This window comes from Rana temporaria, chromosome 1 (assembly GCF_905171775.1).
Source record: "Rana temporaria chromosome 1, aRanTem1.1, whole genome shotgun sequence".
NCBI classification, from domain to species: Eukaryota; Metazoa; Chordata; class Amphibia; order Anura; family Ranidae; genus Rana; species Rana temporaria.
In genome coordinates this window covers 203,902,263-203,914,455 of record NC_053489.1, presented here as the reverse complement: position 1 = coordinate 203,914,455, position 12,193 = coordinate 203,902,263, and the positions used below count along the sequence as shown (strand labels likewise).

Here is a 12,193-nt window from a genome sequence, read left to right as displayed (position 1 = left end):
CACCTTTACAGAAATTCTGTAAGGTGAACTTACACTGGACCCTCTTTTCTCATCTCCCCCAATCACCCGTTGTGAGACATCAGGTCACCACTTTACTGGTCTGGGGATTTGAAATCCCTGCAGCTTTCTCTTCTCCAGCACCGACAGGATGGGCAAGGCGGTCTCTGATTGGTCAGCACTGTCCACATGACGGCACTGACCAATTAGAATGCCTCCTATTCGTACATGCAGAGAGGTACAAATAGGAAGTTAAGCCGCAGGAATTTCAAATTTCCAGACTGGTAAAATCGGCGAGCTGATGTCTCACAGTGGGTGATCACAGGACTCCAGATGCAGAAGGGGGTCTGATGTATGTTCACCTTACATATTTCCTGTAAAGGTGAACTTACCCTTTAAAAGTGATACTAAAGTCCTGTTTAGGGGATATTTGCTGCACATGCAGCCAGTGAAATCACTGGCGCATGTGCTCTTCAGAGCCTTGTGCCGTGAGCAGGGGCTCCCCGCGCATGAGTGACATCATTGCGTCTCTGGCCAGTCAGAGCTGGAGTCTGCAAACCCAAAAGCAAGACGGAAAAAGAAAGAAGCTGTCTCCAGCGATGACAATGCATCACTAAAAAGCTTTGTTTAGAGGCAAGTTTCACATAATGTGCTAGTATGTTATGCATTTTTTTTTACCTGCAAGGCAAAGGCATGAACAAGAAAGAAAGAAGTGCAGCAGTTTACAACCGCTTTAAAAATAACAAACATGTCATACTTACCTGTCATGTTTAGTGGATTTGCACAGAGCACCCTGGATTCTCCTCTTGGGTCCCTATTTGGTGCTCCTGGCCCTCCCTCCTGTTGAGTGCCCCCACAGCAAGTAGCTTGCTATGGTGACACCCAAACTGAGCCACAGTCCCTGTGTCCATTCAGACAAGGAGTCACGGCCCGGCCCCTTTCTCTCCTGATTGGCTAACTGACTTTGACTGCAGCGGAAGCCAATGGCGCCACGCAGCTGTCTCAGCCAATGAAGAGGGCAGCAGAGACATTCCTACAACATCAGATCTCGATGGGGCTCAGGTAAGTATTAGGAGGGCTGCTGAACACAGGTTTTTTTATCTTCATGCATAGAAAGCATTAAGATAATAAACCTTCTGCCTTTACAAATCACTTTAATACAGAAGCACCATGATTGATTTCATCATTCAATCATGATTTCATCATTCAATCATGTACAAGCAAAAATGCCGTTTATTTTGCTTGCATGTCCCCCTCAGATCTACAGTGACTGCACTTCCAAGCACGGGCGGTCCGTACATTAAGGGCGCTGCTCCCCTCTATAAACACCACCCCCTATACAAATCGATAGATTCATGCAATGCATGAATCTATCCATTGCCGCCGTGTCCACAACCTATTTAGGAGTCCAGCCCCTTTTCGGACGCCAGGCGCCCAAATTACAGCGGTGGGGTGTTTTTTTGAAGCACCGGATTAGAGCCACAGGCTCTAATAAGCTTCAACAAATGTGGACTCGAAGTGCAGAGCATTGCGCTTGGAGCCCACCCAGGTGTGTTAGAAAAGCATATTATTTGCTTTTCTAACACTGAACCGCCTTTCCGCCTATCAGGAAGTGCAGGTCTAATACCCTGTCACCTGATAGGCTGAAGGCACAGGCAATCCTATTGGACACCTAGCAGAAGGGAAGAAGAGATGCACGGAAAGCATGAAGGACACAGGAGCCGTCGCCTGACCCGCTGCTGTTACCCACTACCAAGATGGGGTAAGTGCTGGTCAGACAGCGAGCAGGTGGCGGTGGGGGGGTTTGTCACGTGAGGCTGCAATTAATGGGCACAGCAAGGCTGCAATTGATGGGCACAGCAAGGCTACAATTGAGTGACATGGGGCCATGAGCGCGCTCTGCTTCTTCACAGAACTCGCTCTGCCACTCCTGTGCGTGAACTTAAGTCTCCCCTGGCGCAAGGCTCATCCTCGCAACGCTGGCTGGTCAGGGGAATGTAGTGGTGAGTGGAGTCGTCCTCTGATATCACGACTCCGCCCACTGAGCTCCAGACAGCAGATCCGCCCACAGATTACGCAATATTGCGGGGCTCCACACAGCTAAAGGGGTGAATTATGACAGGTAAGGATACATGCAGGAGGCATGTATATCCTTCTAGATATGCCCCATGTTAGTAACTTAGAAACAATGACAGTGGGTTTACTACCACTTTAACGCAAGTCTAATGCCCATACTAACGCTGTAGGAGCGTTTGTTAAAGGAACACTAAAGGTTTGTTTTTTATTAGATCAATTGATTGCTGTAAGCTAGAGCATTTAAATATCACTTACCTCGTTTTTCCTTTTGACCTCCATAATACAGTAATCCAGGTTTGAAGCGGTTTTGCATGGTGGAAAGCAGAATGTGCTCACCCCCTCCCTATGACTACAGCCCTGTGTGAAGATGCTCTCTTATCCCTCACAGGCATGGAGGCTAAGCCTAATGGGAACTGTAGTTCCCATTAGGCCGTGATGTAGAAATGAAGGAATGCGCACCGCAAACCAGGAAGTCAGTGAGAATAATGATTCAGGAGTGACGGAGGTGAATAAAACCAGGGCTGTGGAGTCGGTAGATAAATGTTCCGACTCCTCAGTTTTATGTACTTCCGACTCCGACTCCCCGACTCAGACTCCTCTGTATTAATATGCGAATGTATTTTATACATTCCTTGAGGGAAAGAAACGCAACCTACCACAGGACTACTGGCTGGGAAGCCAACAGTCTACTGTAATGCACAGTTTAAGCAAAAGACAAACACAACAAAAACAAAGTTTTATAAAAAAAAAAAAATATTAATCAATCAAGTGGCTGGATAGTAGCAGCAGGCATAAACATCAGGAACAGGATCTTTACCAGTTCAAAAATACAAACCACATTATTTGGTTGTTTTAGAACAAAAACAAAGCTTATCTATAATGAACCAAAAACAAAATCTGTAAAACCTAGAAATGGTTTATATTAATCTTGAAATGTAGTTATAGGCTTAGCAAATGCAAATCAATTCAATGTAGAGTTCTAAGGAAGAGAATTGCCTCTGCCAGATCCTCTTTCATAGAGGCTCTTAAAGCGGGGGTTCACCCTATAAAATAAATTTTTTTTTTTTTTTTCTTCTAGCCTACAATTCGGCATTGTAGAGCGAGCTACAGTATGCCGGTCTTAATTTTTTTATCGCCGTACTCACAGTGTAATCGTACATAGTAGATTCCGACTGCCCACGGGGAATGGGCGTTCCAATCCAGACGGAAGGTGATTGACGGCCGGCTCTGGCACGTCACGCTTCTCCGGAAATAGCCGAAATAGGCTTGGCTCTTCACGGCGCCTGCGCATAGTCTGTGCGCAGGCGCCGTGAAGAGCCGAGACCTACTCCGGCTGTCTTCGGGGAGCGTGACGTGCCAGAGCCGGCCGTCAATCACCCTCCCTCTTGAAAGGAACGCCCATTCCCCGCGGGCAGTCAGAATCTACTATGTACGATTACACTGAGTACGGCGATAAAAAAATTAAGACCGGCATACTGTAGCTCGCGCTACAATGCCGAATTGTATGCTAAAATGTTGTTCTGCAGGGTGAACCACCGCTTTAAGTCAGACTTTATTATTTTTAGGGCTGAAAATAATCTTTCGACACTGACTTGGGTGGGTGGCATTGCAGTAACTATTCTGGCCACATCACCAACGATCTCTGGATAAACAAGGATGGCTTCTTCAACAGTAAGTTTTGATGAACGATCATACTTTTCAACTTCTTTTAGTGCTTTATAAAACTCCTGTTGGAATTTTTTTATTTGGACACTTACTGGTTCTCGAACATGCGTTCCCTGTAAAAGCAGAACACAACACTATGGAAAGTAGAAGTATTGTGGCTCCTAATTGTGCGTTGCGTGCCATATAGTGAAGCACATGAAAAGCATGCTTCTTCACGGTCACTTAACGTGTTCGTTTTGCGGTTACGTGAGGCACTGCATGCATTGGTCTTTATTCTTACAGTAGAGAAGTCATTAATTATAACTTTTTGTGAATTGGGACATTTAAACTTGCTTTTTTTTTTTTAATTCCAATCTAAATTTAGTAGGAGTCGGAGTATTGTTTGCCGACTCTGACTCCAGGTACCCAAAATTTCCCCCGACTCCGACTCCACAGCCCTGAATAAAACAGCTCGATTTCAACAGGTATCAAACTAGTTATAATGCAAAACATTACTTTTTACTTTAACAGCTACTGTCAGACTTTAATTTAAGAGGAAAATATTTTTGTCTTTACAACCCCTTTAAGCGTTAGAAATTTAGTCAAGTGTGAACAAGCCCTTACATATTTAAAAAACGTGAACGGCTCAGATTTTCTTTTCTTTTTTTTTTTTTAAACAATATTCAGTATCTGAAAACAAAGGCAAGCGCATGTGTGAACAATCTTACCTGTACCACAGTTGGGTTGTCTCCTGATCCTATAAGATAACGAGGATTGCTCCAAATTAGCTCTGCAAATGTGTCTGAATCTCCTTTTTCCACAGCTTTCCTTAATTTTGCTGTCAAATCTTGAGTCCTTGGACTCTTGAAGCTGTTTGCCTTCTCCTTGCTGAGACAGTCTGTTTCTGGAGTGGAGGATGCATCTAGAGATTACCAAAGAATAGAGTTTTGTACTTTTTTTCTTGAAGTCCACAGAGGGACACAGGATGTCACTTTTAGTTATACTGTCACTACAGGAGAACTGGACACCTGCAAATAAAACTGTAGACCAGGCCAGGGTAATCACTCCCTTCTATCAGCATGCTTTAAGTTTTGTAGCAAGCAGCACAAACATGATCAAAAAAAAAGTGGGATTAATGTCCTTCAATGGACTCTGTGGGCCAGATTCCCAAAGCAAGTACGCCGGCGTATCTACCGATACGCTGGTGTACTTTGAAATTTCCCGTGTCGTATCTTTATTTTGAATTCTCAAACCAAGATACGACGGCATTTGGGTAAGATCCGACAGGCGTACGGCTTCGGCTTCGTACGCCTTCGGATCTTAGATGCAATACTTCGGCGCCCGCTGGGTGGAGTTCGCGTAGTTTTCAGCGTCGGGTATGCAAATTAGCTTTTTCCGGCGATCCACGAACGTACGCGCGGTCGTCACATTCTCTTACGTAGTCTCTAGTTGGCTTTTTCCGGCGTAAAGTTAAAGCTGCTATTTTGTGGCGTATAGATAGACTTGCCATGTTAAAGTATGGCCGTCGTTCCCGCGTCGAAATTTGAATTTTTTTTGTGTAAGTTGTCCGTGAATAGGAATGGACGTAAGTCACGTCCAAGTTCTAAAAATGACGTTGTTGCGATGTAATTTCGCGCAAAGCACGGCGGGAAATTTCGATACGGAGCATGCGCAGTACGTTCGGCGCGGGAACGCGCCTAATTTAAATGATCCACACCCCCTACCCGGATCATTTGAATTAGGCGGGCTTGCGCCAGGGAATTTACGTTACGCCGCCGCAACTTTACAGGCAAGTGCTTTGTGAATCAGGCACTTGCCCGTAAAACTTGCGGCGGTGTAACGTAAATGCGATACGTTACGCCGCCGCAGATCTACCTGAATCTGGCCCTAAGAATTGGATTTTTGACTTACCAGAAAAATCTAATTTCCTAGAGTACAGGACAGGATGAGATGATATTTTTTATACATTGAGTTTTTTCACATTACACAGTAAAAGAAAGAAAAAAAGAACCGAGTTTCCCATAGGGTTGTAGATTTAATAAATCTGGGGCAAAATGTCCCAATTTGCTTCGCTATACAACAGCTATTGTCAAGGTGTCACTTATACAAAGGGTTCACAAAATTAAAAAATTATATTGTTTTTAAGCATTGGTTATATGCAGCTACCTTCAGCTGATTGGACACTGGCAAAAATAAAGCGGCATGAATAGCCCCTATAGTGCCCTCCTACTCCCAGTAACTCTCAGCTTTGCAGTAAGAAAAACAGAGATCATAAAGGAACATAGGGGAGAGACCTGTGTTCTGTATGCCAAAAATTAGTTTTACCCTTAGTCAAAAGAGGACTTTTGAGTTACCTGTAAATTGTATATCCTCGAGTACAGTACAGGACACAGGCAACGTATTCATACACCATGGGACACCCCTCAAGCAATGAATATAAGAGTGGGAAACAAATAGGCAAACTGAACTATGCCAAAAAAGTATCAACTTAAGACTGGGTGGCAGCCTTACAGAGTTGGGAAAGACTGGATGGCAGCCTTACAGAGTTGGGAACAGAGGCTTGGGATCCGAAGGCCCAGTATACGCCAACAGATCTGGTGGACTGGGCGCATAGCAGTGCAGAAAGAGCTTATGTTCAAATATATAAGCCCCCAAGTAATCAAATTAACAAATCCCTGTGCAATTGTGGATTTTGAAGCAGGGTGCCCCCTGCAAGGTACTGAGAAAACTACAACTAGGGAATCGCTTTGTGTGTCTAATGGAAGCAACAGCTTTTAGGTACACTCTAATGGCTCTGACTACCTTAAGGCAATGTATAGAGACTTGCTTTGGATGCTGAAGTGTAGGGCACAAAGTTAGCAGAACAATTGTCCTCATTAACCACTTCCCGCCCGGGCGGTGGTTCAATTATCGTGACTGGGCGTCATATGACATCCAGCAGGATAACAGCTGCTGCGCGCATGGTGGCGATCGGTGGTGCGGTGTGTCAGTCTGACACACCGCTACACCAATTTCGGTAAAGAGCCTCTGACGGAGTGCTGCATATCAGTGCCTCCCCCATCAGTGCCGCCTTATCAGTGCCCATCAGTGAAGGAGAAAATGTACTCATTTACTAAATTTTATAACAGAAACAAAAGAAAAAATAGGATTTTTTGTACTCACCGTAAAATCCTTTTCTCTCTCCATGGACGGACACAGCTCCTTAAATCTTGACAAGTGGGTTATGTTCCCTGTATACAGGAGAGGACTAGGCAGAAACATGTTAAATAGTTAAATACATGTTACATTAACAGAGTTGAACAGCCCCGCCCAGGGGGCAGTCCCTCCAGACATAACCCTCCTCACTGCAGCTTGCAGCCTCAGTTCGTAACAAGCAGTACAAACCTAAAAAGGAGGGGTGGAAGCTGTGTCCGTCCATGGACTTCAGAGAAAAGGATTTTACGGTGAGTAAAAAAAATCCTATTTTCTCTTATCGTCCATGGACGGACACAGCTCCTTAAATCTTGACAAGTGGGACGTCCCCAAGCAGTGTCAAAAAACGAGGGGTGGGAAATATATCAGTAAAACCAATTTTAACTTCACCCCAAAACAAGCAGAGCTCCTCAACGGAGGAGGTGCAACTTTAAACGGTCGCCGGCAAAAACTAGCGGCTGAAAAAAACATCAGATGCACTCACAACAACCATGTAAATTCTGGAAAAAGCGTGAACAGACGAGCAAATCGCCGCCTCGCACACCTGTGAGACCGAAGCATGATGCCGGAAAAAAAAAAAACCCCCAGGAAGCACCAATTTCCCTGGTCGAAAGTGCCGTGATCGGAAAGGGGGGCCCGCCCCTTAGGAGCATAGGCCTGTATGATGGCCTGCCTGATCCACCGAGAAATGGTGGTCGACGAGAATGCCAGGCCCTTTTGTGGGCCAGACACCGACACAAAAGAGAGTCAGAAGCTCCGAAACGGAGCTGTAGTAGGCTGGTATACCCGCCTAAAGTATGAAAGGCCGAAACCTCCTTCGGAAGAAGGGAAGGTCGCACCATCACCTAATCCTTATGGAGGATCAAACATTTGCGGCTTGCAAGACAAGACCGCCAACTCAGAAACCCCTCTAACAGAGGTAAAGGCCACTAAAGGGGCCACCTTCTGAGATAGGGTCAAGAGAAAACCCCTCTGGATGTTTCCAAAAGGAAGGTTCCTGAAGAACCGAGAGCACCAGAGTCAAAACTCATGGGGGAAGAGATGGGCCAAGAGGGGAAAGTATATGACAAACCCACTGCACACAAAAAAAGGGGACCCACCAGGGAACGGGCCGCAAAAAGGCCACTGAAAGAACACAGTCAAGGCTGAAATCTGCCCCCAAACGGTGCTTTAAGCAATTTTTAGATCCACTCCAAGCTTTAAAAACAGCAGGACCCTGGACACCGAGTACGTCCGTGGACGTCACTCCATAACTTCGCACCAAGAGAGGTGCGACGGTAGATCCTCCGGAAGAAGACTACGGTGCCCTGTTGAGATGACCGAGTCAGACAGACCCCGGTCACCTAAAGTCTGGCTTCCAATAACCATGTTGAGCAAGTCAGTGACTGTACAACAGGAGGAAGTATGGGACCTTGAGACAGAGGAACCTCCTGCCCTGGCAACCGCCAGGGTACCTCCGCTACCAGGCGCCCGATATCAGCGTACCAAGGATGCCGAGGTCAATCTGGAGCGATTAGAATCATCAGGATCTCCTCAGCCTCCACTCTGTGGAGCGGCCGAGGAAGCAACTACCATGGAAGAACGGCAAAAAATCACTGATACAGACCCCACAGGGCCACCAGCGCGACTAACGCGTCTGTACCAGATCACTAGACCTGGCCATTAACTTTGACACCCTTGCGGCGGAGACGAGCGGCCAGGAGATCCATGCCCTGTGAGGCTCACCTCCTGCAAGGGAGCCTAAACACCCCAAGCACAAAGACCAGTCGCCCTGGTCCAGCATCTGGCGACTCCAGTAGTCCGCCTGCCGGCATACCTAATGGTAGACGGCCGTGGCGTTGTCCAGCTCAAACCAGATCGGTCGACCACAAGGAGAAGCATAGCCTGATCGCCTAAAATAGTAGGACAATGAACAGTAGACAGCACCTGGTATTCCCAGGCGGTCTCCCACCAGGCCCGACCCAGGGTAGCTACCGAGACCAGACACATTCAGGGAGGTGTGGCCGTAGGTCCACGCAAGTCCAGCGACTCATGGCCGACTGGACCCCCCAGTTTTGTGAACCCCCCCAGGTTCACAACCCGTGAGCTGGCATCCATCGTAAACACCGACCACTGGAAGGAAGAAACAACTTCCCGGACCGAAGAGTCTGGGATCTCGGTCACCAACTCAGAGAGACTCTGACTAGGTGGCGCACAGGAATCTAATGATTTCAGAGACAAGAGATTTTTACCACCTGGACAGTATTTCCCCTGGAAAACCAGTACAGTACAGTACCGCCTTGAAGGAGACTACCCACAAGGCCCCGAACCAGCAGGCGCCCAGAGAGAAGACCGATTGCGTGATGCCAATACTTTCACCGCAGACTGAAGAGTCTGCAATTTCTCCAGGGGAAGAAGGACCTTTGCCACCGAGAAGTCTGGATCAACACTAGATACTCCAACGCTGAGTCGGAACCTAGCATGCCCAGGATTTGAACCCTGGGTTGCACACTTGGAGGACATGCTTGCTGCCACTGAGCTACACCTTCTGGCCTAAATGTTTAACACCCACCCGAATCTTCGGAGGGTCCGAATGGGAATAACCCATCCACTAGGTCGGAGACAGAAGCTGCTCTCAGAAGAAAGTCGTCCAAGTAGCCAATGAGGCAAAGCCTCGCTGTCCCAACAAAGTTAGGATAAGTGCGAGCTCCTAGCTGAAAACCCATGGTGCTGACGCCAGATCAAAAGGGAGGGCCACAGGCTGACAGAGACCCTTCTCTCATCACGAAGCACAGAAAAAAACATTGACATGCGCAAAACGGGACATGCATGCAGGGCTGTGAAGTCGGTAGATAAATGTTCCGACTCCTCAGTTTTATGTACTTCCGACTCCTCTGTATTAATATGCGAATGTATTTTATACATTCCTTGAGGGAAAGAAACGCAACCTACCACAGGACTACTGGCTGGGAAGCCAACAGTCTACTGTATTGCACAGTTTAAGCAAAAGACAAAGACAATGAAAACAAAGTTTTATTAATTTTTTTTTATTAATCAATCAAGTGGCTGGATAGTAGCAGCAGGCATAAACATCAGGAACAGGATCTTTACCAGTTCAAAAATACAAACCACATTATTTGGTTGTTTTAGAACAAAAACAAAGCTTATCTATAATGAACCAAAAACAAACTCTGTAAAACCTAGAAATAGTTTATATTAATCTTGAAATGTAGTTATAGGCTTAGCAAATGCAAATCAATTCAATGTAGAGTTCTGAGGAAGAGAATTGCCTCTGCCAGATCCTCTTTCATAGAGGCTCTTAAGTCAGACTATTATTTTTAGGGCTGAAAATAATCTTTCGACACTGACTTGGGTGGGTGGCATTGCAGTAACTATTCTGGCCACATCACTAACGATCTCTGGATAAACAAGGATGGCTTTTTCAACAGTAAGTTTTGATGAGCGATCATACTTTTCAACTTCTTTTAGTGCTTTATAAAACTCCTGTTGGAATTTTTTTTATTTGGACACTTACTGGTTCTCGAACATGCGTTCCCTGTAAAAGCAGAACACAACACTATGGAAAGTATAAGTATTGCAGCTCCTAATTGTGCGTTGCGTGCCATATAGTGAAGCACATGAAAAGCATGCTTCTTCACGGTCACTTAACGTGTTCGTTTTGCGGTTACGTGAGGCACTGCATGCATTGGTCTTTATTCTTACAGTAGAGAAGTCAATAATTATAACTTTTTGTGAATTGGGACATTTAAACTTGCTTTTTTTTTTTAAATTCCAATCTAAATTTAGTAGGAGTCGGAGTCGGTGCATTGTTTGCCGACTCCGACTCCAGGTACCCAAAATTTCCCCCGACTCCTCGACTCCGACTCCACAGCCCTGCATGCATGTATGCGTCCCTGATGTCCGAGGATGGAGCGTAGCTACCACTGAACAAATGGATTCCATGCGGAACTACCCAACGTTCACAAAAGGTATTTAGGGCCTGAGGCCCATAGAAAACCCCAAAACTCTCGTCCTGCAGGAAAGGTAAAATTACCCCGCAGCTTAGCAAATCCCACACTGCCCAAGGCAGACCCACGGGCCGGGAGAGGAAGACAAGAGGAAAAAACTTTGTTCTGTGGATAGGAGGAAACCCCATCTAGTACTCCGAAGAGACCACCTCGTAGACCCACTGGTCGGAGAGCAGGGAGGTTTCACCGAATTGTGAACCTGCAAGCCGCCCCTCCTACCTAGAGACAGGGAGGGAAGGCTACATACATTGGCAGGATTTGGGTGCCGGCATGATCGGCTTACGCACCCAGGGACGGATTAGTCCCCCAGCTGGGCCTTTGACGGCATGGGAGGGTTGCCCCTAAATAATACACACACATAGTGTGTATGTATATTATGTAGGTGTATGCACACATGCCTTTGGAGGAAACCGGAGTACCCGGAGGAAACCCATGCAGACACAGGGAGCGACAATGCAAGCTCCAGGCAGATTGGCGTCGGGTGTCTGGATTCGAACCAATGACTCTGTCTAATTGGGCGACTGAGTGGCAGATGAGGTTTAATGTTGATAAATGTAAAGTTATGCACTTAGGGAATAAGAATATGCATGCATCATACATGCTAGGGGGAGTACAACTGGGGGGGGATCTGTAGTGGAGAAGGATCTGGGGGTTTTGGTAGATCATAAGCTCAATAATGGCATGCAATGCCAAGCTGCGGTTTCCAAAGCGAGCAGAGTCCTTTCTTGTATTAAGAGAGGTATGGACTCCAGAGACAGAGATATAATTTTGCCCCTGTACAAATCATTAGTAAGACCTCATCTGGAATATGCAGTTCAGTTTTGGGCCCCAGTTCTCAAAAAGGATATCGGAGAACTGGAGAAAGTGCAGAGAAGGGCAACCAAACTGATAAGAGGCATGGAGGAACTCAGCTATGAGGAAAGATTAGAAGAACTGAATTTATTCACTCTTGAGAAGACGAGAATAAGGGGGGGATATGATCAACATGTACAAATATATAAGAGGTCCATACAGTGGACTTGGTGTTGAGTTATTCACTTCACGGTCAACACCGAGGACAAGGGGGCACTATTTACGTCTAGAGGAAAAGAGATTTCACCTCCAAATACGGAAAGTTTTTTTCACAGTAAGAGCTGTGAAAATGTGGCCAGATCAGTAGATTGCTTTAAGAAAGGCCTGGATACTTTCTTAAATGTACATAAAATAACTGAGTACTAAGATTTGTAGGTAAAGTTGATCCAGGGTAAATCCGATTGCCTCTCGGGGGATCAGGAAGG

The 12,193-nt window shown here is 46.1% G+C and overlaps 1 protein-coding gene across 3 annotated transcripts in view; it reads right to left on the bottom strand.

Moving 5' to 3' along the window:
- ANKLE2 (ankyrin repeat and LEM domain containing 2) overlaps positions 1 to 12,193 on the bottom strand; it is a 148,054-nt gene that overhangs the window by 44,604 nt on the left and 91,257 nt on the right. For all 3 annotated transcript variants that reach the window (XM_040347805.1, XM_040347800.1, XM_040347801.1), the window contains exon 4: positions 4,446 to 4,639. In XM_040347805.1, the coding sequence (XP_040203739.1) occupies positions 4,446 to 4,639 (194 nt within the window). The remainder of the gene's footprint in view (positions 1 to 4,445; positions 4,640 to 12,193) is intronic.